Source organism: Mesoplodon mirus, assembly GCF_964341445.2.
Source record: "Mesoplodon mirus genome assembly, chromosome: 8".
Taxonomy (NCBI): domain Eukaryota; kingdom Metazoa; phylum Chordata; class Mammalia; order Artiodactyla; family Ziphiidae; genus Mesoplodon; species Mesoplodon mirus.
Genome location: NC_138984.1, coordinates 27,494,828 through 27,521,090, shown reverse-complemented (window position 1 = coordinate 27,521,090; position 26,263 = coordinate 27,494,828). Strand labels below are relative to the sequence as shown.

At 35.9% G+C, this 26,263-nt stretch overlaps 1 protein-coding gene across 5 annotated transcripts in view; it reads left to right on the top strand.

Annotated features, from left to right (window-relative positions):
- UNC80 (unc-80 homolog, NALCN channel complex subunit) overlaps positions 1 to 26,263 on the top strand; it is a gene marked incomplete at both ends in the record, with an annotated part of 247,919 nt that overhangs the window by 78,439 nt on the left and 143,217 nt on the right. For all 5 annotated transcript variants that reach the window (XM_082630607.1, XM_082630605.1, XM_082630604.1 and 2 more), the window contains one exon: positions 7,348 to 7,520. In XM_082630607.1, the coding sequence (XP_082486733.1) occupies positions 7,348 to 7,520 (173 nt within the window). The remainder of the gene's footprint in view (positions 1 to 7,347; positions 7,521 to 26,263) is intronic.

Below are 26,263 nucleotides of genomic sequence, written 5' to 3'. Positions count from 1 at the left end.
TCCTTTGCTGTGCAAAAGCTTTGAAGTTTCATTAGGTCCCATTTGTTTATTTTTGTTTTTATTTCCATTACTCTAGGAGGTGGATCAAAAAAGATCTTGCTGTGATTTATGTCAAAGAGTGTTCTTCCTATGTTTTCCTCTAAGAGTTTTACAGTGTCTGGTCTTACATTTAGGTCTCTAATCCATTTTGAGTTTATTCTTGTGTATGGTGTTAGGAGTGTTCTAATTTCATTCTTTTACATGTAGCTGTCCAGTTTTCCAAGCACCACTTATTGAAGAGACTGTTTTTTCTCCATTGTATATCCTTGCCTCCTTTGTCATAGCTTAGTTGACCATAGGTGCGTGGGTTTACCTCTGAGCTTTCTGTCTTGTTCCATTGATCTATGTTTCTGTTTTTGTGCCAGTACCATATTGTCTTGATTACTGTAGCTTTGTAGTATAGTCTGAAGTCAGGGAGTCTGATTCCTCCAGCTCTGTTTTTTTTCCCCTCAAGACTGCTTTGACTATTTGGGGTCTTTTGTGTCTCCATACAAATTTTAAGATTTTTTGTTCTAGTTCTGTAAAAATTGCCATTGGTAATTTAATAGGGATTGCATTGAATCTGTAGATTGCTTTGGGTAGTAGAGTCATTTTCACAATATTGATTCTTCCAATTCAAGAACATGGTGTATCTCTCCAACTGTTGGTATCATCTTTAATTTCTTTCATCAGTGTCTTATAGTTTTCTGCATACAGGTCTTTTGTCTCCCTAGGTAGGTTTATTCCTAGGTATTTTATCCTTTTTGTTGCAGTGGTAAATGGGAGTGTTTCCTTAATTTCTCTTTAAGATTTTTCATCATTAGTGTATAGGAATGCAAGAGATTTCTGTGCATTAATTTTGTATCCTGAAACTTTACCAAATTCATTGATTAACTCTAGTAGTTTTCTGTTGGCATCTTTAGGATTCTCTATGTGTAGTATCATGTCATCTGCAAACAGTGACAGTTTTACTTCTTCTTTTCCAATTTGTATTCCTTTTATTTCTTTTTCTTCTCTGATTGCTGTGCCTAGGCCTTCCACAACTATGTTGAATAATAGCAGTGAGGGTGGACATCCTTGTCTCATTCCTGATCTTAGAGGAAATGCTTTCAGTTTTTCACCATTGAGAATGATGCTTGCTGTGGGATTGTCATATATGGCCTTTATTATGTTGAGGTCGTTTCCCTCTATGCCCACTTCCTGGAGAGTTTTTATCATAAATGGGTGTTCAATTTTGTCAGAAGCTTTTTCTGCATCTATTGAGATGATCATATGGTTTGTATTCTTCAATTTGTTAATATGGTGTATCACATTGATTGATTTGTGTATATTGAAGAATCCTTGCATCCCTGGGATAAATCCCACTTGATTAAGTTGTATGATCCTTTTAATGTGTTGTTGGATTCTGTTTGCTAGTATTTTGTTGAGGATTTTTGCATCTATATTCATCAGTGATATTGGTCTGTAATTTTCTTTTTTGTAGTATATTTGTCTGGTTTTGGTGTCAGGGTGATGGTGGCCTCATAGAATTAGTGTAGGAGTGTTCCTTTCTCTGCAATTTTTGGAAGAGTTTGAGAAGGATGGGTGTTAGCTCTTCACTATATGTTTGATAAAATTCACCTGTGAAGCCATCTGGCCCTGGACTTTTGTTTGTTGGAAGATTTTTAATTACAGTATTAATTTCATTACTTGTGATTGGTCTGTTCATATTTTCTATTTCTTCCTGGTTCAGTCTTGGAAGGTTATACCTTTCTAAGAATTTGTCCATTTCTTCCAGGTTGTCCATTTTATTGGCATAGAGTTGCTTGTAGTAGTCTCTTAGGATGCCTTGTACTTCTGCAGTGTCTGTTGTAACTTCTCCTTTTTCATTTCTAATTTTATTGATTTGAGTCCTCTCCCTCTTTTTCTTGATGATTCTGGCTAATGGTTTATCAGTGTTGTTTATCTTCTCAATGAGCCAGCTTTTGGTTTTATTAATCTTTGCTATTGTTTTCTTTGTTTCTATTTCATTTATTTCTGCTCTGATCTTTATGATTTCTTTCCTTCTGCTAACTTTGGGTTTTGTTTGTTCTTCTTTCTCCAGTTCCTTTAGTTGTAAGGTGAGATTGTTTACTTGAGACTTCTCTTGTTTCTTGAGGTAGGCTTGTACAGCTATAAACTTCCCTCTTAGAACTGCTTTTGCTGCATCCCATAGGTTTTGGATTGTCGAGTTTTCATTGTCATTTGTCTCTAGGTATTTTTTGATTTCCTCTTTGACTTCTTCAGTGATCTCTTGGTAATTTAGTAATGTATTGTTTAGCCTCAATGTGTTTGTGTTTTTTACTTTTTTCCCCTGTAATTGATATCTAGTCTTATAGCGTTGTGGTCAGAAAAGATGCTTAATATGATTTCAGTTTTCTTAAATTTACTGAGGCTTGATTTGTGACCCAAGATGTGATCTGTCCTGGAGAATGTTCCATGTGCACTTGAGAAGAAAGTGTAATCTGCTGTTTTTGGATGGAATGTCCTATAAATATCAATTAAATCTATCTGGTCTATTGTGTCATTTAAAGCTTCTGTTTCCTTATTTATTTTCATTTTGGATGATCTCTCCATTGGTGTAAGTGAGGTGTTAAAGTCTGGCCCACTATTATTGTGTTACTGTCTATTACCTCTTTTACAGCTGTTAACAGTTGCCTTATGTATTGAGGTGCTCCTGTGTTGGGTGCATATATATTTATAATTGTTATATCTTCTTCTTGGTTTGATCCCTTGATCATTATGTAGTGTCCTTCCTTGTCTCTTATAACATTCTTTATTTATTTATTTTTTTTTTGCGGTATGCAGGCCTCTCACTGTTGTGGCCTCTCCCCTTGCGGAGCACAGGTTCCAGATGCACAGGCTCAGCGGCCATGGCTCACAGGCCCAGCCGCTCTGCGGCATGTAGGATCTTCCTGGACCAGGGCACGAACCCGTGTCCCTTGCTTCGGCAGGTGGATTCTCAACCACTGTGCCAGCAGGGAAGCCCTAACATTCTTTATTTTAAGGTCTACTTTATCTGATATGAGTATTGCTACTCCAGCTTCCTTTTTTTTTTTTTTTTTTTTTTTTTTTTGCTGTACATGGGCTTCTCACTGCTGTGGCCCCTCCCGTTGCGGAGCACAGGCTCCGGACGCACAGGCTCAGCGGCCATGGCTCACGGGCCCAGCCGCTCTGCGGCATGTGGGATCTTCCCGGTCCAGGGCATGAACCCGTGTCCCCTGCATTGGCAGGTGGACTGTCAACCACTGCGCCACCAGGGAAGCCCTCCAGCTTCCTTTTGATTTCCATTTGCATGGAATATCTTTTTCCAACCCTTCACTTTCAGTCTGTATGTATCCCTAGGTCTGAAGTGGATCTCTTGTAGACAGCATATATACGGATCTTGTTTTTGTATCCATTCAGCAAGCCTGTGTCTTTTGGTTGGAGCATTTAATCCATTCATGTTTAAGGTAATTATCTATATGTATGTTCCTATGACCATTTTCTTAATTGTTTTGGGTTTGTTTTTGTAGGCCCTTTTCTTCTCTTGTGTTTACCACTTAGAGAAGTTCCTTTAGCATTTGTTGTAGAGCTGGTTTGGTGGTGCTGAATTCTCTTAGCTTTTGCTTGTCTGTAAAACTTTTGATTTCTCCATCGAATCTGAATGAGATCCTTGCCGGGTAGAGTAATCTTGGTTGTAGGTTCTTCCTTTTCATCAGTTTACGTTCTGGGTTGTAGAATTTCTGCTGAGAAATCAGCTGTTAACCTTATGGGAGTTCCCTTGTATGTTATCTGTCATTTTTCCCTTGCTGCTTTCAGTAATTTTTCTTTGTCTTTAATTTTTGCTCATTTGATTACTATGTGTCTGGGCGTGTTTCTCCTTGGGTTTATCCTGTGTGGGACTCATTGCGCTTCCTGGACTTGGGTGGCTTTTTTGTTTCCCATGTTAAGGAAGTTTTCAACTATAATCTCTTCAAATATTTTCTTGGGTCCTTTCTGTCTCTCTTCTCCTTCTGGGACTCTTATAATGCGAATGTTGTTGCGTTTAATGTTGTCCCAGAGGTCTCTTAGGCTGTCTTCATTTCTTTTCATTCTTTTTTCTTTATTCTGTTCCGCAGCAGTGAATTCCACCATTCTGTCTTCCAGGTCACTTATCCATTCTTCTGCCTCAGTTATTCTGCTATTCATTCCTTCTAGTGTAGTTTTCATTTCAGTTATTGTATTGTTCATCTCTGTTTGTTTGTTCTTTAATTCTTCTAGGCTTTTGTTAAACATTTCTTGCATCTTCTCGATCTTTGCCTCCATTGTTTGTCCGAGGTCCTGGATCATCTTCAGTATCATTATTCTGAATTCTTTTTCTGGAAGGTTGCCTATCTCCACTTCATTTAGTTGTTTTTCTGGGGTTTTATCTTGTTCCTTCATCTGGTACATAGCCCTCTGCCTTTTCATCTTGTCTATCTTTCTGTGAATGTGGTTTTTGTTCCACAGACTGCAGGATTGTAGTTCTTCTTGCTTCTGCTGTCTGCCCTCTGGTGGATGAGGCTATCTAAGAGGCCTGTGCAGGTTTCCTGATGGGAGGGACTGGTGGTGGGTAGAGCTGGGTGTTACTCTGGTGGGCAGAGCTCAGTAAAACTTTAATCCGCTTGAGTGCTGATGGGTGGGGCTGTGTTCCCTCCCTGTTGGTTGTTTGGCCTGAGGCAACCCAACACTGGAGCCTATTTGGGCTCTTTAGTGGGCTAATGGCAGCCTCTGGGAGGGCTCACACCAAGGAGTACTTTCCAGAACTTCTGCTGACAGTGTTCTTGTCCCCACGGTGAGCCACAGCCACCCCCTGCCTCTGCAGGACACCCTCCAACACTAGCAGGTAGGTCTGGTTCAGTCTCCCCTGGGGTCACTGCTCCTTCCCCTGGGTCCCGATGCACACACTACTTTGTGTGTGCCCTCCAAGAGTGGAGTCTCTGTTTCCCCCAGTCCTGTCAAAGTTCTGTAATCATATCCCACTAGGTTTCAAAGTCTGATTCTCTAGGAATTCCTCCTCCCGTTGCTGGACCCCCAGGTTGGGAAGCCTGATGTGGGGCTCAGAACCTTCACTCCAGTGAGTGGACTTCTGTGGTGTAAGTGTTACCCAGTCTGTGAGTCACCCACCCAGCAGTTCTGGGATTTGATTTTGCTGTGATTGTGCCCCTCCTATTGTATCATTGTGGCTTCTCCTTTGTCTTTGGATGTGGGGTATCTTTTTTGATGAGTTCCAGTGTCTTCCTGTCGATGATTGTCCAGCAGCTAGTTGTGATTCTGGTGTTCTCACAAGAGGGAGTGAGAGCAAGTCTTTCTCCTCCGCCATCTTGGTTTAGGCCTCATGCCATAATTTTTTATCTTGTGGTAATAAAGTCCAAAGGAATATTTTCCCCAAGCTTGAACTGCTTCCAAAGGATGTGTTTTCTAAAAGAACAGGTGCTCACCTTGTTCCACTATTACACACTCTCATGGTAAACCAAGCTCATAATTGTAAATATCACCCTTTTATTTACAAAGAATGCAAATTATTAAAGGGGTACATCCAACTCTGGATCTGATTTTTAAATGCAAATTTGTGAACATTAGTGTTTATTAATAGGAGCAAATTATTCACCATACATCTGCAACCACCAATCATGACCTGCTTGCGTATAGGGCACCTTAGTTGAGAGCAAAGGCTAAGAGGGCCACTTTTTCTGTGTTTAGGCAGCAAGTGGGAAAGTGGGGCAGTGGGTGGGAGGTATCAAGGTATTTTTGTCAGAAGAGGTGAGAAAGCCGTTTCCTGTAATGGGATCTGTGACTTAGTGAGGACCTGGAGTTGGCAACATCGCAAATGAATGGTGTCAGCACATTAAGCCAAGCACTAAATCAAGGGTTATATTCTTAGGTGCTGAAAGTACATTTCAGAGTCATGGGAAGTAATTTGGGCTTGGTGTTTAAAACTATATTCAATATTATAGCATTATATAAGATAAACTAAATATTATATATGTATATGTGTATATATATATATATACTAGAAACTATAGAAAAGCTATGAGATATGTAGGTTTTTAAAAACGTACCTGGGGTTAAAAGAAATGAAAAACAATGCTTTGTATTATTCTTCCTTAATGTGTGATCCTTAGACTTTCTGTATTAAAATCATGTGGCGTGTTTTTTAAAAATATACATAGCCTGCAGACCTATGGAATCCAAATCTCTAGTGATGAGATCTGATAATCTGCATTTTAAGAAGCTCTAGACTGATTCTCATTCGTATGCAGTTTAACTATGGAAAAATAAGTGAGAATGAATCAGTGGTTCCTAAACCTCTGACCACCGTGTGGGGTCAGGCTGGCTGCATCCTTATCATCTGTGAGTCTTTACAAAGCACACATTCTTATACTCCTCTTTCAGAGACTCTGGTTCTGAACTTCTGAATAAGATTCAAAAACTGCCCAGATAATTCTGATGCACAGGCAGGTTTGGAAATCCTGGCATTAAATGACCAACCTCTCAAGTCCTTTACAACTCTAATAATAAGTGATTCTTTGCATTGTAACTAAGATATCAAGATACTGTCTTTGATATCAGTTTTTTGTAACGGATCTGAAATTGCACAGTGATTTTGCATCTTCCATAAAAACAGAAGTTAGTTACAGGCAGAATCATCTTAAATAATCCTCTTAGCAGTATTAGAGAAGAGACCTGAAAGCAAAATGATCAGACCCTATATTTATCTATTTTTTTAATTTTTAATTTTTTAAATTTATTGCTGCATAGTTGATTTACAATGTTGTGTTAACTTCTGTTATACAACAAAGTGATTTATATATATATACATTCATACATATATATACATATATGTATACATATGTATATATATATATATATACATTCTTTTTCACATTCTTTTCCATTATGGATTATCACAGGATATTGAATATAGTTCCCTGTGCTATACAGTAGGACCTTGTTGTTTATCCATTCTATATATAATAGTTTGCATCTGCTAATCCCTAACTCCCAATCCATCCCTCCCTCACCCACCCCTCCCCCTTGGCAACCACAAGTCTGTTCTCTATGGATCAGACCCTATATTAAAATAGTTATATAAGACCCCTTATTTACATATGCTATGTGTCATCAGATTCCTAAAAGTCAAGGTGTCCAAATCAAGCATTAGATAGAGAGGAGGGAAGTGTAGTTCAGGAAAAAGTTCTTAGGCCAACACTACAGAAAATGCATTGTTGAAACTTCAAAGCTCTTTTTTAATCTACAACCATTACACTCTCTCTCCTTCATTCCTCCAACATGGGAAAACCCCTACAGGTTGCCACAGTTTTGATGACCATCTGTCTTCCAACCAAGATGGCGGAAAAAGCAAAAATGTGGTGAATCTTGGAGCAATCCGACAAGGCATGAAGCGCTTTCAATTTCTGTTAAACTGCTGTGAGCCAGGGACAATTCCTGATGCTTCGATCTTGGCAGCCGCCTTGGATCTTGTAAGTTGTTGGAAGAATTTTCTCACTCTGTATCCCATTCCAGTTAATTCTGCTAATGGAGGAAAGCATGAATCCCTACTCCAAAGCCTAGCTATGGGGTTACGTTTTTCGTCTTTTTTTTTTTTTCCTCAGCATTAGTGGCAAGAGGAGGGGAAAAGGTAGTAAGGTGAAAGAAGAAAAGAAAGGGGAAAAAAATCTTAGTAAAAATATTCTGTACAGCATCATGATTAAAAGTGTATGAGGGTTCTGGAATGAGACTGCCTGGGTTAAAATCACTCTGACATTTATTAGCTAAACCCTGTAAAATAAGATTAAGAGTAATAATAATATTATGCCTACCTCCTAGGGTTAGTGTGAGGATTAAATGAGATATTAGATGTAAAGTTCTCATCGTAATGCCTGAAATATAGCATTTGCCAATAAAGTTAGGTCATTATTATTATTACATTATTAGTCATGTCTGTCATGTATTAGTCCTTTAAACTCTGTCTTGGTTTAATTGCATATTAATTGAGGGAAAATATGAAGCAAGGATCAATTGAAATTAATTGCACAGAAGCACCTTGAACATTGTGTAGCCTTATACACATGTAAGAGATTCAAGAGTATAATGTTGATCGTGTTTAGAAAGTATTTTTGTCAAATAAACGAGACCCAGATATGAGTTTTGAACACATTCTTTCAATTTCCTTTATTTATCTTCTGGTTTAATAAATTCTTCATATGCTATATAAATACTAGGTACAAAATTCCAAGTAAATATCAAGAAATAAAAGTCTTCTGTATTTACATTTTAAAAAGAAAAACTAAGATAGATATTTTTACAACAAAAACCCTTTAGCCTGCCTATAAATGATCCCTTTTTATAACACATGAATATGTAACCAATTGCCACTCATATTTTACCTTGGAAAATAGTCCAAACCTTTTAATATAATTCATGACATTTTTCTGTGACATTAATAGCTTTTGCTCTCATGATATTTAGTGACCAGCAAGGTATGTAGCTTCACTTAAGCTGAAAATACAAATACCACTGTAATCACCCAGAGTGATGACCTGTGGTTATTTAAGATTTTTCAGTCAGTTTCCGATTCCTGGACATTGGTCTTTGAAAGTATTTTTTTTTAATTCCAAAGTGTTTAATGTGTACATATGCTATGATGACTGTAAAATGCAGACAGTCACAGGTCTCCAGGAGAGCTGAGGCAGGTGGCAATCAAACAGTCAAAGAACAATGAGATGCCTGTCTAAAGCAAGAGAGCTGACAAGGCAAAGAGCCAATTTCTTGTTTTCTAAGTGGGAGAGAGGAAACCAGCCTGTCACTCTTTTGAGTCATGCATGGTTCTTTTTAATCACCAACTGGCCAGGGTTCAAATTCAGGAAAGGATAGAGCCAGATTAGAACAGACCTTATATTTGGTACAATACCATGTTGACTCTCTCATTAAAAAAATTATGTGAGATCACTATAGGAACTTTAAAATGTGAAAAATAAGAAATTCTGTATTTTAAACCTGATAGTTTAAATGTGATTAAGAAAGTGAAGATGACGCAAACTAGTTGAACAATGGTTAAATACACAATAACAATGGTGCATTAGAACTTTATGAGTAGTTTATGCTACAGTGTTCCAGATGTACTATTATGTCCATCTTTGTTTCAATCCTAAAGTCACAGATACTTTGGAAAATTTTTAGACAAGTGAGACATCAAATTTCTCCAGCAACTGTCTGAGTGTAAAGAAAATGATAATAATGAATCATGTTACTTCAACTTACTGTTGAAAGAGAAAGACAGAGGCACAGCTGCCCATACAAATTGGACAATGTTAGTATAATAGCATTTGGACAACAGTCAGTAAAATAAGCACCTGATGACAGAGAGAATGGATTGTCCTTCCCTCTTCTGGAAAGCCTCAGCCCCACACCCACAACTCTTTCAGAGATCCTGAGTGAAGTCTCTACATGAACGCATATCATGTACTGGACTCCAAGCCACTCTTTTCATTCACGCATTTTCCACATGAGAGAACAAAAGCCCCAAGAGCTAAGGTGACTTTACTCAAGGTCATATAAGCCAGTTGAAGTGAAAACTGGGCTCAGAGCAGAACCTTCTGATTCTATTCAGGACTCTTTTAGCAATACCGTATACTTTCTCTGTAAAAAAGAAAAAAAAAAGTTATTTAGGTAAATCAGAAAGAGTGTCTCTTGATACACTGAAAATGTACTTAAATGTATATGGTCTCCATAATAAAGAAGACGGCAAATGATTTCTAATGGTCCAAAAGCAATTGAATCTTTAAAAAAAAAAAGATCGTGAATACATGATGAATTTATAATAGGAACATATAGGAGATTTTCAACTTTAAAGATTCACACTACACATTCACCCACTAAACCAGTGATTCTTAACATTTTGGAGACAAAATCTTTAAGAACTGAATGAAAGCTATGGAGAGTTATGGAGAGAATTACACTTACAGACAAAATTCAGCCTGTAATATCAGAAGGTTCATGAACTCCCCCAAAACCCACCCTTGAAACAAAAAATGGGAAGAACACAATCTCAATGTATTATCATTGGCAAAGAGAGTCTCTTTAATAAAGTAGTTGGAATGATTTTATTAACATTGATGGTGTAAAAACAGAAGGAATAACTGCTTCCTACATAACAAGCTTTTAAGCTTTATAAGATATGTGGTCATGGGAGAAACAGGAGGCTTGTCACAGAGAGTGATACATTTGAAAGTTTAAAAAATAATCCCAGTCGAGGGCTTTCCCTGATGGCGCAGAGGTTAAGAATCCTCCTGCCAATTCAGGGGACATGGGTTTGAGCCCTGGTCCAGGACGATCCCACATGCCCTGGAACAACTAAGCCCATGCACCACAACTACTGAGCCTGTGCTCTAGAGCCTGTAAGCCACAACAACTGAAGCCCACGCACCTAGAGCCTGTGCTCTGTAACAAGAGAATCTACCGCAATGAGAAGCCCGTGCACTGCAACAAAGAGTAGCTCCTGCTTACTGCAACTAGAGAAAGCCCACATGCAGCAGTGAAGAACCGAAGCAGCCAAAAATAAATAAATATATTTTAAAAGTAATAAATAAAATCGTGTTATCAATAGGCTCTTTAAAAAAAATAATCCCAATCAAACAAATTAATACTGGCTTCTGAATGGAGATTATAAAAGTATTCATCAATATTCTTCTTAAAATAATCAGTCCCTTGGATGCTGGAATTTCATTCCCTCTCATCAGATGGTTCCATACCTATATGATTTCCAACTGCTATAATGCTTAGAGGTTTCAAGGAGATTTAATTCATGGCTGAATTCCAGAAAACGTTTAAAATTTATTTTACTTCCTCCAAATAAGACTATGGCCAGGTAGTTACCAGATCACTAGATTCTCCTTTCTTCCCTTTCTGTTAGACCAACTCTGGCCCTGCTTGACCTTCTCAATCTTATTAATCTCATGGTAATAAATAAAATAAAGGGGGTTTGATACTTATAAGTGGTGTCTTCAAGCTTCAAAGTAAAGAAGCATTTTCTGATCACTATAGATGTCCAGTGATGAAGTAGAACATTGAGAAGTAATTAGCTCTTTGTCACTACACTGGACTCAATGGGGAAGTACAGGGAGACTCAAGAAGGGGCTAGTTAGTATGAGTTTCTTTCGTATCTGAGAATCTTTGATTCTAGGTCAAGGCCAAGGAGTGTCCAGAGGTCAGAATCAGTCACGGTTTAAAGGAAACAGAGACAGAACCCAGGTAGACCTGGTTGGTTGAAACAAAAAGGGATAGGTGATGATGGTGGTGATGGTACTCATGGTGGTGGTAATGTTGGTGGTGATGGTAGTCACGGTGGTGGTGTGGTGGTGGCGGCAGTGGTGAGAGAGGTGGTGGTAGAAGATAAGAAAAGTAACATTTTCATTGTATGTCATAGTTAATAAAGCACCTTCACATTCATTGTCTTATTTGTTGATACTAGAGGAAAGGGTTAAGCCAGGACATGGTCCCCAAATGAGGGTACATTCAACTTCAGTTTCTCAGGTATAGGAAAGTGAAGGAATTGAAGTCACTGGTGAATACTGGCAAGAGAACTGAGAGGAAGGAAAATATAGCTGCATGTCCAATATGTTTGAATCATAGTAACATCCTGTTTTTACCATCATTGTGCAAGTGTGGCAATTGCAGTTGTTCATACCTGTCTCTTTGGGTTAGGAGACCCTTGAGATTACTCTAACATTCACAAGTTGTCTTCTATTAAATGTATTATTAATTTTGTATCCTCAGTGTTTGGTTTCACTTAATATCTGATCTCATCTGCTTCCTGACTTTCAGAAATGCTTCACTTTTAAATATGTTCTAGAATGAATTTGGGAATGTTCCTCCCTCTGTAATCTTTTGGTAGAGTTTGAGAAGGATCAGTGTTAGCTATTCTCTAAATGTTTGATGGAATTCATCTGTGAAGCCATCTGGTCCTGGACTTTTCTTTGTTGGAAGATTTTAATTACAGTTTCAATTTCACTACTTGTGATAGGTCTGTTTATATTTTCTAATTCTTCCTGGTTCAGTCTGGGAAAATTGTACATTTCCAAGAATTTGTCCAGTTCTTCGTGGTTGTCCACTTTATTGGCATATAGTTATTTGTAGTAGTCTTTTATAATCCTTTGTATTTCTGTGGTGTCTGTTGTGATTTCTCCTTTTTCATTTCTAATTTTATTGATTTGTATCCTCTCCCTTTTTTTCTTGATGAGTCTGGCTAAGGGTTTATCAATTTTGTTTATCTTCTCAAAGAACCAGCTTTTAGTTTTATGGATCTTTGCTATTGTTTTCTTCATTTCTCTTTCATTAATTTCTGCTCTGATTTTTATGATTTCTTTCCTTCTACTGAATTTGGGTTTTTTTGTTCTTTCTCTAGTTGCTTTAGCTGTAAGTTTAGATTGTTTATTTGAGATTTTTCTTATTTCTTGAGATGAGATTGAATTGCTATAAACTTCCCTCTTAGAACTGCTTATGTTGCATCCCATAGGTTTTGGGTCATCGTGTTTTCATTGTCATTTGTTTCTATGTACTTTTTTATTTCTACTTTGATTTCTTCAGTGATCTCTTGGTTATTTAGTAGCACAGTGTTTAACCTCCATGTATTTGTGTTTTTTACAGTTTTTTTTCCTGTAATTGATTTCCAATCTCATAGTGTTGTGGTCAGAAAGGATGCTTGATACGACTTCAGTTTTCTTAAATTTTCCAAGGCTTGATTTGTGACCCAAGATGTGATCTGTCCTGGAGAATGTTCCATGTGCACTTGAGCAGAAAGTGTATTGTGCCACTTTCCAGTGGCATGTCCTATAAATATCAGTTAAATCTATCTGGTCTATTGTGTCATTTAAAGACTGTGTTTCCTTATTTATTTTCTGTTTGGATGATCTATCCATTGGTGTAAGTGGGGTGTAAAGGTCCCCTACTATTATTGTGTTACTGTTGATTTCCTCTTTCATTGTTGTTAGCATTTGCCTTATGTATTGAGGTGTTCCTATGTTGGGTGCATAAACATTTATAATTGTTATATCTTCTTCTTGGATTGATCCCTTGATCATTATGTAGTGCCTTTCCTTACCTCTTGTAACAGTCTTTAGTTTAAAGTCTATTTTATCTGATATGAGTATTGCTATTCCAGCTTTCTTTTGATTTCCATTTGCATGGAATATCTTTTTCCATCTATTCACCTTCAATCTGTATGTATCCCTAGGTCTGAAGAGGTTCTCTTGTAGACAGCATATATATGGGTCTTATTTTTGTATCCATTCAGCCAGTCTGTGTCTTTTGTTTGTGTCATTTAATCCATTCACATTCAAGATTATTATCGACATGTATGTTCCTATTACCCTTAATTGTTTTGGGTTTGTTTTTGTGGATCTTTTTCTTCTCTTGTGTTTCTTGCCTAGAGAAATTTCTTTAGTATTTTTTGTAAAGCTGGTTTGGTGGTGCTGAATTCTCTTATCTTTTGCTTCTCTGAAAAGCTTTTGATTTCTCTGTTAAATCTGAATGAGATCCTTGCTGGGTAGAGTAATCTTGATTGTAGGCCACCATCACTCTGATACCAAAGCCAGAAAAAGCTATCACAAAAAAAGGAAATTATAGACCAGTATCACTGATGAACATACATGAAAAAATCCTGAACAAAATACTAGCAAACAGAATCTAACAACATATTAAAAGGATCATACACCATGATCAAGTGGGGTTATCCCAGGGATGCAAGGATTCTTCAATATATGCAAATCAATCGATGTGATAAACCATATTAACAAATTAAGGAATAAAGGACATATGGTCAGCTCAATAGATGCCAAAAAAGCTTTTGACAAAATTCAACATTCATTTATGATAAAAACTCTCCAGAAAATGGGCATAGAGGGAACCTACCTCAACATAATAAAGGCCATATATGACAAACCCACAGCAAACATCATACCCAATGGTGAAAAATTGAAAGCATTTCCACTAAGATCAGGAAAACGACAAGGATGTCCACTCTCGCCACTATTATTCAACATAGTTTTGGAAGTCCTAGCCACGGCAATCAGAGAAGAAAAAGAAATAAAGGAATACAAATTGGAAAAGAAGAAGTAAAACCATCACTGTTTCCAGATGACATGACACTATACATAGAAAATCCTAAAGATGCCACCAGAAAACTACTAGAACTAATCAATGAATTTGGTAAGGTTGCAGGATACAAAATTAATGCACAGAAATATCTGGCATTCCTATATACCACCAACAAGAAACCAGAAAGAGAAATTAAGGAAACAATCCCATTCACCATCGTAACAAAAAGAATAAAATACCTAGGAATAAACCTGCCTAAGGAGGTGAAAGACCTGTACTCAGAAACCTGTAAGACACTGATGAAAGAAATCAAAGATGACATAAACAGATGGAGAAATATACCATGTTCTTGTATTGGAAAAACCAGTATTGTGAAAATGACTCTACTACCTAAAGCAATCTACAGATTCAAGGCAATACCTATCAAACTACCAATGGCATTCTTCACGGTATTAGAACAAAAAATTTTACAATTCGTATGGAAATACAAAGGACCCCCAAATAGCCTGAGAAAACCATAATTCAAAAAGAGACATGTGGGCTTCCCTGGTGGCGCAGTGGTTGAGAGTCCACCTGCCAATGCAGGGGACATGGGTTTGTGCCCTGGTCTGGGAAGATCCCATATGCTGCAGAGCGGCTGGGCCTGTGAGCCATGGCCACTGAGCCTGTGCATTCGGAGCCTGTGCTCCACAATGGGAGAGGCCACAACAATGAGAGGCCCACGTACTGCAAAAAAAAAAAGAGACATATACTCAATGTTCATTGCAGCACAGTATACAATAGCCAGGCCATGGAAGCAACCTAAATGTCCATCAACATGAATGGATAAAGAAGATGTGGCACATATATACAATGGACTATTACTCAGACAAACATAAAAAGAAGTGAAATTGAGTTATTTGTAGTGAGGTGGATGGACATAGAGTCTGTCATACAGAGTGAAGTAAGTCAGAAAGAGAAAAACAAATACTGTATGTGAACACATATACATGGAATCTAAAAAAAAAAATGGTAGATGAACCTAGTGGCAGGGCAGGAATAAAGACGTAGACATAGAGAATGGACTTGAGGTCACGGGGAGGGGGAAGGGTAAGCTGGGACGAAGTGAGAGAGCAACATTAACATATATACACTTCCAAATGTAAAGTAGATGGCTAGTGCGAAGCAGCTGCTTCGCATAGGGAGATCAGCTCGGTGCTTTGTGACCACCTAGAGGGGTGGGATAGGGAGAGTGGGAGGGAGACACAAGAGGGAGGGGATATGGGGATATATGTATATGTATGGCTGATTCACTTTGTTATACAGCAGAAACTAACACAACACTGTAAAGCAATTATACTCCAATAAAGATATTTTAAAAATTATATTCTATGTTTTCCAATGCATTTGTGGTTTTAGTCATATACATATATATGTGTATAAATATAGATAGAAATAGAAATATAGAAATATATATAGATGGAGATATAAATGACACGGATAGATTGATGATAGATAGATATAGATGTCAGATAGAAATGCAGATGCAGATATAGGTATAAATATACAGATTTATACATAGGTATAGATTCTACCATTTCATCAGATAGGATTTGGGAGAGGAGGGGAAATGAATGTGTTCAGTTCATCATCACTTTCCAGTCCTTCACTTTCTCCCATCTCTCTTTTATTGTTTGCTTTTGTTGGATGTCACATTCATTTTTTTAAGTGCAGCTTAAATACAGTGTTTATATTATGATGTAATTTTATTTCGGAACAGTTTTCATTGTTTCGTTGCCTTCATCATAGAATTTAAATGTGATTTTTTTCAAGTTTCCAATTTTCTTCAGAATTATAAAGTATTATTAAATGAAAGAAGTACTAGAAATGTCAATGTTCAAAGTCTTGCCAATCTGAAGGTTTTTGTTTTAGAGTCCTCTTGTCATTATTGCTATGACTACAAAGGGATAATTGGATACGTTTTTAGTCCAGCACAGCTCCTCCTCACACTCTTCCTCTTTAGTGTAAATTTAATAAATGCAACTGTAAGGCATTTTTAAAAAGATATGTTTTATAAAGGATTCATTTTATCTTTAGGTTCATATAATCTACAAGCACAAAAATCGTTCAAACAAAAGACACTTCTGTCTATTTTATGTATATTTCAGGTGAAGTTATCTATCCTTTTATACCCAGTTGAATGTATAACATGTACAGACATAGTGATTTCTAATTTACTGGTAATTTATTAGCATAAATAACACATAATAATGTCAGTTTGCTTTAGGAACAGTTTCATGAATATAAGAGAGTCAATGGGATCATAGTTTTCTCCTTAGTCTGTGGACAGAGAAAACCTAATTCATATTAAATTATAATAGCTTCATAAAAAATAGTTTTAGGAGGACTGGTTATATAATTTTTATCCAAATTGGGACACTTTTGTGAGTGAAATGGAGTGCTATCAATAATTACACCAGTTAGACATAAACTAGAACTCTTGTGGAAAATGAAACATTTGGTTACCATATAGTCATATTTTCAGGTTCACTGCAACAAATGTAATCCACATTGGGGTTTACCATCATAAAACTACTTGATGATGAAAGGATATTAGCTTTTTTCAAGGAGTTAGGAATATATGCAGACTAGGAACTATCAAAGCAAAATAATATTGTGTCCTCTTTTGAATCATAAGGAAAGTTGAAATAATCCAGTAACAACCAAAACTAAATGGTCAAATTATTCACTTTATTCTAGTGGTATTCTATACTGAATGTTTGAAAACATTCTATGAAATGTAGCATAAAAAGGATGTATATCATGAATATGTAGAGTTTAAAGAAAAAATTTGAATGTCACATATCCACTACATATCTTAAAAAATAGGGCATTTCCACTTTCTTTAAAGTCCCCTGTATCTCCTTCCCTAATTACTCACCCCTGTTTCCTAGAAGACACTGCTGTCTTGAACTTTGTTTTAATCTTCCCTGTGCTTGCTTTATTTTACCACATGAGTTTGTATACCTAGAGAATATATCATTTTGTTTTGTTTCCTTATGCTGTATGTTAATGAAAATTTTAATGTAATTTAATTTATAAAAATTTTCTTTAGTGGTTAGCATTTTTATGTCTTTTTAAAGAAATCCCAAGGTAGTAATAAATACATATTAAATTTTCCTCTAAAAATTTTAAAGTCTGCATTTCACATTTAGGTCTTTAACTAGAATTTATTGTATGTATAAAACAGGATTTTTTTTCTTTCTTTTCTTTTCACATGAAAAAAAAATATCCTAGCATAATATATTGACTAATTTATACTTTATTATCTGATGTGCAATACCATCTTAATCATGTGTCAGGTTTCTATGCATGCATGGGTGTAAGTCTGAGTTTTTTTTCTGTTGCATTCCATGTGTGCTCTGAGTTAATCTACTCTGTCTTAATAGCTTGAACTTTGAACATCACCTAGGTTGTTCTTGGCTTTTTGCTCTTCCATGTGAATTTTATAATTAGCTTGTCAGTTTCTATGAAAATCTTTTGATTTATTATTGGAATTACATTGAGTCCACAGATAAATTTAGATATAATTAAAATTCAAATTGAAATTCAGATCTGAATTGATAATTCAAAAGTTCTATTTCTTTGAGTCCATTTAAGTAATTTTAATATTTTTAGCAATTTGTCAGTTTTACCTCCATTTTCATATTTGTTGAATTAAAATTGATCATAACATTTTCTTATTAGTTTTTGATCTTTGCAGCATCTGTAATTATTTTTTCTGTTTTTATTCCTAAAATTATTTCCTTTTCTTTTCTTGATTAGGCTTGCCAGATATGTCAATTTCATTAGTCTTTTTTAATGGTACAATAGAGATTCTCTCTATTGTATCTCGTTCTCTAATTCATTAATTCCTGCCCTTATTGTTTTTATTGAAGTATAGTTGATTTACAATGTTGTGGTAGTTTTAGGTGTACAGCAAAGTGATTCAGTTATAAATACACACACATATATAATATTCTTTTTCAGATTCTTTTCCCTTATAGGTTATTACAAAATATTGAGTATATCCTGCCCTTATTTTTATTCTTTCCTCCTTCTTGCTTTGAATTCATTGTCTTATTATTTTAACTTATTAGTTGATTGCTTAGCTCATACTTTTATTTTTTTCTGCTCAAAAACTGAGCATTTAGCTATTCATTTCCCTCTAAGTACTCCTTCAATTACATCATAAATTTTGATAAGTAGTATTTATGTTACAATTTATTTTTAAGTCCTTTTTAATTTATTTAATGGTTTCCTTTTCCATGGGTTATGAAATATGTACGAGTGTGTGTGTTTCAATTTTATAAATTTCAGAGTTTTGTTAGGTATCCATTTGTTATTGATTTCTAACTTCATTTTCAGATAGATTCTTTGGAATTAATTTAAACTTGTTTCATGAACTAGAGCATTATTAATTTTTGTAAATGTTCCATGTGTAGTTGAAAAGAATGTGCATTCTCCAGTTGTTGGGCACAACATAGAGGCTTTTCTTTCCTTTTTTTTTAATTGAAGTATAGTTGACATACAATATTATATTAATTTCAGGTTACAACACAGTGATTTGGCATTTATATACATTATGAATTGATCACGGTAAGTCTAGTAACTATCTGTCAACTTTGTCATACAAAGTTATTATAATATTATTGACTGTATTCCCTTTACTGTATATTATATCCCAGTGACTTATTTATTTTATAACTGGAAGTATGAAACCTTAAATGCCCTTCACGTATTTTACCCAAACCCTGTTCCCCCCTCAACCTCCCATCCCCACCTCTGGCAACCACTAGCTTATTCTCTGTATCTGTGAGTGTGTTTCACTTTGTTTGTTCATTTTTTTTGTTTGTTTTTTAGGTTCCACATATCAGTAAAATCATACAGATTTTTCCATCTTATTTCACTTAGCATAATACCCTCTAGGTCCATCAGGGTGCAGTGTTTTATATTCAAGTCTTCTATATTATTATTTTTACCCCTCACTACTTGATCTGTCAAACACTAAGTTGTGTTAAAAATCTCCTCTGTGATGACAAACTTGTACATTTATTTTGTAGTTCCAGCAATTTCTGTTTTATTGATTTAGAGGCAGATCGTTTAGAAGTATGACAAGTATCTGGTGCTATGAACCTTTTATCACTATCTAGTGACCCAGTTTATTTCTAGCGTATGTAAGATATATTTTTCTTTGATAATAATACAGCTGAAACAGTTTTATTAGCATTGGTCTGGTCTTTTTGCCAGTCCTTTCCTTTCAACTTTTCTACATCTTTGTGTTTTAGGTATGTGTCTTGTAAAAAGCAAGTATTTGAATTTTTATAACATTTTAGTCACTTTTTTTCCCTAGAAAATTTAGTACATTTGCACAGATTATGATTACTTATATAGATTCACTTCTGTCTTCTTCTGCCTACTTACCACATTTTTTCATTATTTCATTTTATATGTTTCATTATTTCATTTTTTCATTATTTCATTTTTCATTATTTCATTGTATATTCATTATTTCATGCCTTCTTTCAAATAGTGTTGAATTTTGTTTTATTTCTCTTGCTTTGGTTTGGTTTAGCTTTGTTTTATTCATTTTTCTTTATTAGTTTTAAAATTATTCTATTTATATTTTTAAAAATTGCATGCATATTTAACTCAACAAAGTCTAAATTTAATGAATATCTTTATTCTTCTTTCAAACAGTAAAAGACTGTAGAGGGTTTTAACCCCAATTATTGTTCAAGATTTGGTTCTCTCTTATTTTTGTTTTAACATTGATAAAGTAGACATTATTTTTATTGATTGTTAGGAAAATGATTTTTAAATTTGCCCAAAATCTTAGCATAGTCTTTGCTCACCATTTCTCCTTGCATCTCAGACATTCCTTTCTAAGATCTATATCCTCCTGAAGGAAACCTTTCAGACATTTCTTTGGTGATGATCAACTGGCAGTAGCTCTCTCAGCCACAGTTTAACTGAAAATGTCTTTATTTTGGTCTCATTCTTGAAAGATACTTTGATAGAATTAGAATCATAGGCTAACATTTTCTTTCTGTACTTCAAATATATTATCCCCTTCTCTTCTGGCTTAATTGACATTCTTTTATAGGTAATGTGTCTCCCCCAATTCCTTCTCCCAGTTGCTTTTAATGCCTTCTCTTTATTGTTGATCTTTTGCACTTTCACTAAAAAGTTTCTAGCCTATATTTCATATTTCATTAAGCCTGTGAATCATGTAATTGGCATATTATGTCTATTCTGGAAATTTTCCAAATGTTATTTCTTCAAAGATTGTGTCTTTCACATTTTCTCTAATTTTTCCTTCTGTAAACTGAAAAGATGCATGATAGAGCCTCTCAGTTTATCCTCTGTTTTTGACAACTTCTTTCATATTTTTCATTTCTTCATCTCTTTCTATGCTGTATTCTGGCTAATTCTCTTCCATTTCACTTTTTCTTTTTTCACCTGTATCTAATTTCGTGGTTCCTAACCAGGGATAACTTTGCCCACCAGGGAACATTTGGCAATGTTTGGAGGAATTTTTGGTTGTCATGACTTAGGAATTGCTATTTGCATCTAGTTGGTAGTTAATAAAGATTCTGATAAACATCTCATAATACATAGTGCACACTTCACAAAAAAGAATTATCTGGCCAAAATGGCCAATAATGCTGAAGGTGAAAAAACTGATCTAATTTTTGTTTTAATCTATCCGTTGAGTTTTAAATTTCAAGCACTACATTTTTTATTTGTAAAAGTTCTATTTCTTGTTTTAAAACTACATGGTCAACTTTGATAATCTAATTCCTTCTACTTTCAATACCCACATTAATCTGTAGATGTATTTGATACATTATGATTCCTATAGCCACAGTCTTTGTAAAGGGTCTGATTCTACACTTTGCTGTTTCTTCCTACTCTTACTCATGGTGAATTTTTTAAAACATATTTTTAATAAGCTTAACTCCTTGAAACTTTATCTGTGCTGATTCTTTAAGACCTGTGTTAGAAGCAGTGTTATTCAGTGGACCAGCAGTTTTAGCAACATCTGTGAGTATGTTAGAAATGCAGATTTTCAGGCCCTGCAACATCTGCATCAGAATCTCTGGGAGTGGGCCCAAAGAATCTATTTTAACCATATTCTCTTATGCATACTCAAGTGACTCTTATGCATACTCAAATTTGAAGATTTGAGAAGCACTAGTTTAAAGTATTCCTCCAGAGAGAATTTCCATTTCTTTTCCTCAGGCACCTCAAAATATCACCAACCTAAGATCATTTTTTAACTACTTTTTGGGTGCAAGGAGCATGAAAGTAGTGCCCAGTCTCCTCCAAACTTATATGAAAATGTGGAATTTTGATTAGAAGTTCTCATTTAAGACTTTTTCTTTTTCTTTTTTTTTTTTCTTTTCTACCCAGGGCCAAGACTAGTCATGCAAGCTTACTTCTGTGGGGTAGATCATTTTATTTTTCATGCAATGAAAGTGACACACACCTGGGATATTGGCTTTATATAGGAGTGTATGGCCTGATCTCACACTCCACTTTGGACCCAGACATTTAATTAGTGGCCCATTGAAAATCCATACTCTGGTGTTGCCACAGTCAGTAGAAACCCTTGGGGCATATATTCCTACACTAGTTCACACCTTTCTCCCTACCTTCACCCCAGAATTGCACTTTCTTGTAATTTCTGTTCTCCAATGGTCTATCATCTCATGTTAGAAACAAAAGCAAAAACAAAGTGAAAAAAATTGCGGTATTTTATCTAGCATTTTTAGGTGTCTAAACCAAAAGCTATTTGTCTTCACACCTAATCCATCATATTGTCAGAAACAGGAGTCCTCATTTGGTTTTTAAAACACTTACCCAAGATATTAGCATGATCTGAGTAAGTGTTAAAATGACTACCCCGCCAGACTGTGTACTAAACAATGATGCCTGCCTCTAGCCTGACATCTGAATCATTTCTGTTGCCCTCAGCTACTGCAGAAATGGGCAGGGGCAGAGACAGCCTGTCAGTTGCTTAATGATCTCAGTCAGGCAGAGAATTCAATACAAGCTAAGTAATAAATACTGAGTCACAAGCACATGCCCTCTAGCAAACGAGGTTCCATTGTATACAAAGAACCAAAATAACTGCTTATTCCCAGTGTTTTTAAATAAATAGGTTTCTTGCACCAGCAAGAGCTTTATATTTTATTTTAAGGCAATACAAATATTATGTAATTCCCCAGGGACCAACATAAAATATTCAGTTTTTAAAACCAGTTAGTTCCTGTCCTGTGTTATGAGTTTTCAGGATCAGTCAGTGTTTCTTCTCACATAATAAGCTTAGATACAGTCCTTCAGGGAGAGGAATGTATTGCAATTATAACCTTCAATTAACCATCATACCTTGGTAACAATATTTTCTAGGTCCCCAGCCAAAATAAAGCACAGCTGTTTGAATTAGTATTCTAGTTCTCTTCTTTACTTTCATAAAGGAAACATTCAATATACATAACGATCTTATATAACGCAGGAAAATGCCAAAGGAAGTCAAGGAAAAATAGCTTGATGCTTGACGTTTTCTAGCTGTAGAATGTTAGAGAAATCCATGCTGCATAATGCATGACATTTTATAATTTTAACTAGACAGCTCTGTAGCCATTGCAGAGAACACCTTATATAAAATTGAACCATATGAAATTGATGATATTCTACTATTTTTGACCTTCAAACTTAGAAATTCCATAAGGTTCAACCTAACATTTTATCTTCCTAGTTAAAATTGATTCTTGCTTGTCTGGGAACTATGAAGTTATGACATAATAGAATTGAAGCCACTCTGTGGTGTTATGGAACATAAAAAGGTGATCTGGCAGACATATTAATAAAAAAGAATTTAAATATGCCTACTTTTCATTTAGGACCACGAGCAAAATTGGTATACCAATGGTATTAAATTTTGTTTAGATGTTCACTTTTAACTATGCCTCTGATACTCTGCGGTTCTTTTCATCCATGCAGCATTCTTCTGATTCATTTTTCTCCATTTGTGCTGTCTTTCTCTGTGATGTGAATTCATCCCTATCCATACTGTCATGCTTCCATTTTTCACTGCTTCTTCAGATTGCACTTGAAAGACTGAGCTGTAAGAGGTAAGCTCCATCAAAAGAGGGAAAATTGAATTTCTTTTAAGTCCAGGAAGAATCCTTTGTCTAAGGTATTCTATAACCCTGCTCCTAAAATCAATACTTTCTAACTTACACTTTGAAAGGAACTTAATAAGGAAGATAATTCCCCATAGCCACACCCACAGTAGACTGCCTTGAATACTTTCACACACAGTGTGAAGTTGACACTTGTTGCTAAGTATCTTCTACTAGGATTCATAGTTGAGTACTTAGCTTTGTACCGCAGCAGTATCCTCTGTTTTCTGTACAGTAACATACACACTACAATACCCCAGAAATTGGTAGTACTCAGTGCCATCTCAAGTGTGCTTTCACCTACCAGGTTTATGAGGCTTATAATAAGAAGGCACTATTTAAGTCACGCTATGTCATCATCCCTTGATTCAAACAGTGACATTTCCAAAAGTTACTGGTTTGATCCAATTTACATGGATCAAATTTATCAGATAATAACCAACCCTCCCTTTAATGTTGTGCTGTATGGTTAATTAATGGGAATTATTTTGATAATGATCTCAATTCTATTTCCCAACTTAGATTAGGAGTTCTTAGGGCCGATAACTGATGATGTCTGGGTTTTATCATAAGAAGCTTTTCAGAGCAGAGAATTAAAATTGCTTTTCATTCAAAACGCCTTGAGCTTCCTAACCAAATAAAAACATATTTTCTAAAGAAGGCAAGCCAATCGACATAGGAAACCTTACATAACACAATTTGGGTTTTTTATTCATCTTCTGTTAGTCCTCTCAGTGCCATCTAGTAGTTAAGAGCAATTAAAAGAAAAAAAAACCCACCTCTGCCCCATACATTTGAGTTAGGTTAAGTTTTACCCTTGTTCATTGTGAAGGAGCCAGGGTTCATAACATAATGCTATTCCAGCAGTGTTGTTTCTGTCTTCCCATCATTAAGCAATGAATCCCATTGTTTTTTATTGGAAATGTGTCCAAATGTGACAGGCTAAAAATAAATTTGCATCACTCACCTTGCCCTCCAGACTGGCATTCATTTTTAGAGATAGATGTTCCAGCCTTTCCAGATGCAGATTCGCATATCTGAGATGTTTAGTAAAATGAATATTTAATACAAGAAGAGAGTATAGATATTTAGTCAGTATATTATGGCACCACAGTAATGATAGGTTTGATACAGAAAGTCATCTGACCCTTTGCAGTCTAAAGTCTTTCTACCCCTGTGACTTGCTGCCAAGTCTTGGCACCAGTGCAGTTGATGATAGTTTCTCATCACCAGTGTCCATCTTTTATTAATGATAGAGTCTCACCATTGTGTTTATCTTGTATTCTGCCTTTTCACATAAATTAACTTTGTCATGGCAATACAACATATGCTTTGTAAAATTAAGTCCCAACATAAATAAATTTCTTATTAGAATTCTTGATGGTTTCATTTAAGTTTTAGACAATGAGAAAATGCTTAATGGGCTAACTTACTTGAATCATCCAGGGTATTTGAGATAGTGTGGTACTCAACAGTATGAAGTAGCCAACTCTGCCTGAAGAAGGAAGGGATTAAGGAAGGCTTCTTGGAGGAGGTAACTAAACTGAAGCTTAAAGTGGAAATTTGCCAGACGGAAAAGGGGCTTAAAGGCTCTGCAAGTCATGGAAACAACACATGGATATGTATGAGATGTCATATCTGGGAGACTAACCAGTTTGACATAATTGGACCACAGAGCACTTGAGATGGGGATAGAGAGAGAGGTGAACCAAATAACGAATGTCAGTTATCTTTATTCATTGATGACTGAGGTAGATTGAGCCTATAATATATTTTAAATGCGAAAATGATGTGATTATACATTTGTGTTTTAGTAAATAACATTGTATGACATTATTGTCCCCCCCTTTTTTTAAAATTTTTTGGCTGTGCTGCACGGCCTGTGGCATCTTAGTTCACACCCAGGGATCGAACCTGCACCCCCTACAATGGGAGCGCGGAGTCTTAACCACTGGACCGCCAGGGAAGTCCCAATTGTCCCATTTGTAAACAGTGACTTTCTACATGCATTCTAGAAATCACCTTTTCCCAAGGCTTATATGAGTATAAATTAAGACAATGTAGATACCAAAGAGGAACTACTACAGATCTGGTCATGAGAGAGACCTGAGATTGAATCCTGTGTCGACTTCTTCCCAGCTATACAATAGTGGAAAAATTATACCTCATTTTAAAAAAATATTAAAATGAAGATATTGTTTCACAGGGTTGTTATGATAATTAAGAATTACAATTTATAAAAACTTATTGGCACGTATTGATATTCTCTGTATATTAGCCCCTATTTTAACATTATGGATCGATGGATTGTTAAAAATGCTATTGCTTGAATGACGAAAACGGTTTCAACTTGAAAACGTGTGCTTACTAAGCAACCTATGGTTATTAGGTAACTGAGGTGATAGCTAATATTGTGATGTATATTTTTTTAACTGGCATGAATGAATTTTTTTTAATTTTTATTTATTTTTTTATTTATGGCTGTGTTGGGTCTTCGTTTCTGTGTGAGGGCTTTCTCTAGTTGTGGCAAGTGGGGGCCACTCCTCATCGCGGTGCGCGGGCCTCTCACTATCGCGGCCTCTCTTGTTGCGGAGCACAGGCTCCAGACGTGCAGGCTCAGTAATTGTGGCTCATGGGGCCAGCTGCTCCGTGGCATGTGGGATCTTCCCAGACCAGGGCTCGAACCCGTGTGTCCTGCATCGGCAGGCGGACTCCCAACCACTGCGCCACCAGGGAAACCCCTGAATTTTTGATGTATGTCCTTTTTGCGACCTGTTGTCCTATGGGAAACTTCACACTCCTTCCCTTATTATTATCTTTTTTTTTTTTTTTTTTATAAAGACTTCAGTAGATATCTCACTCTTACCAGTTTCTGGGTATCAACTAAAAGCTGTTTCTTTTATTTTTTCAAGCACGTCTTG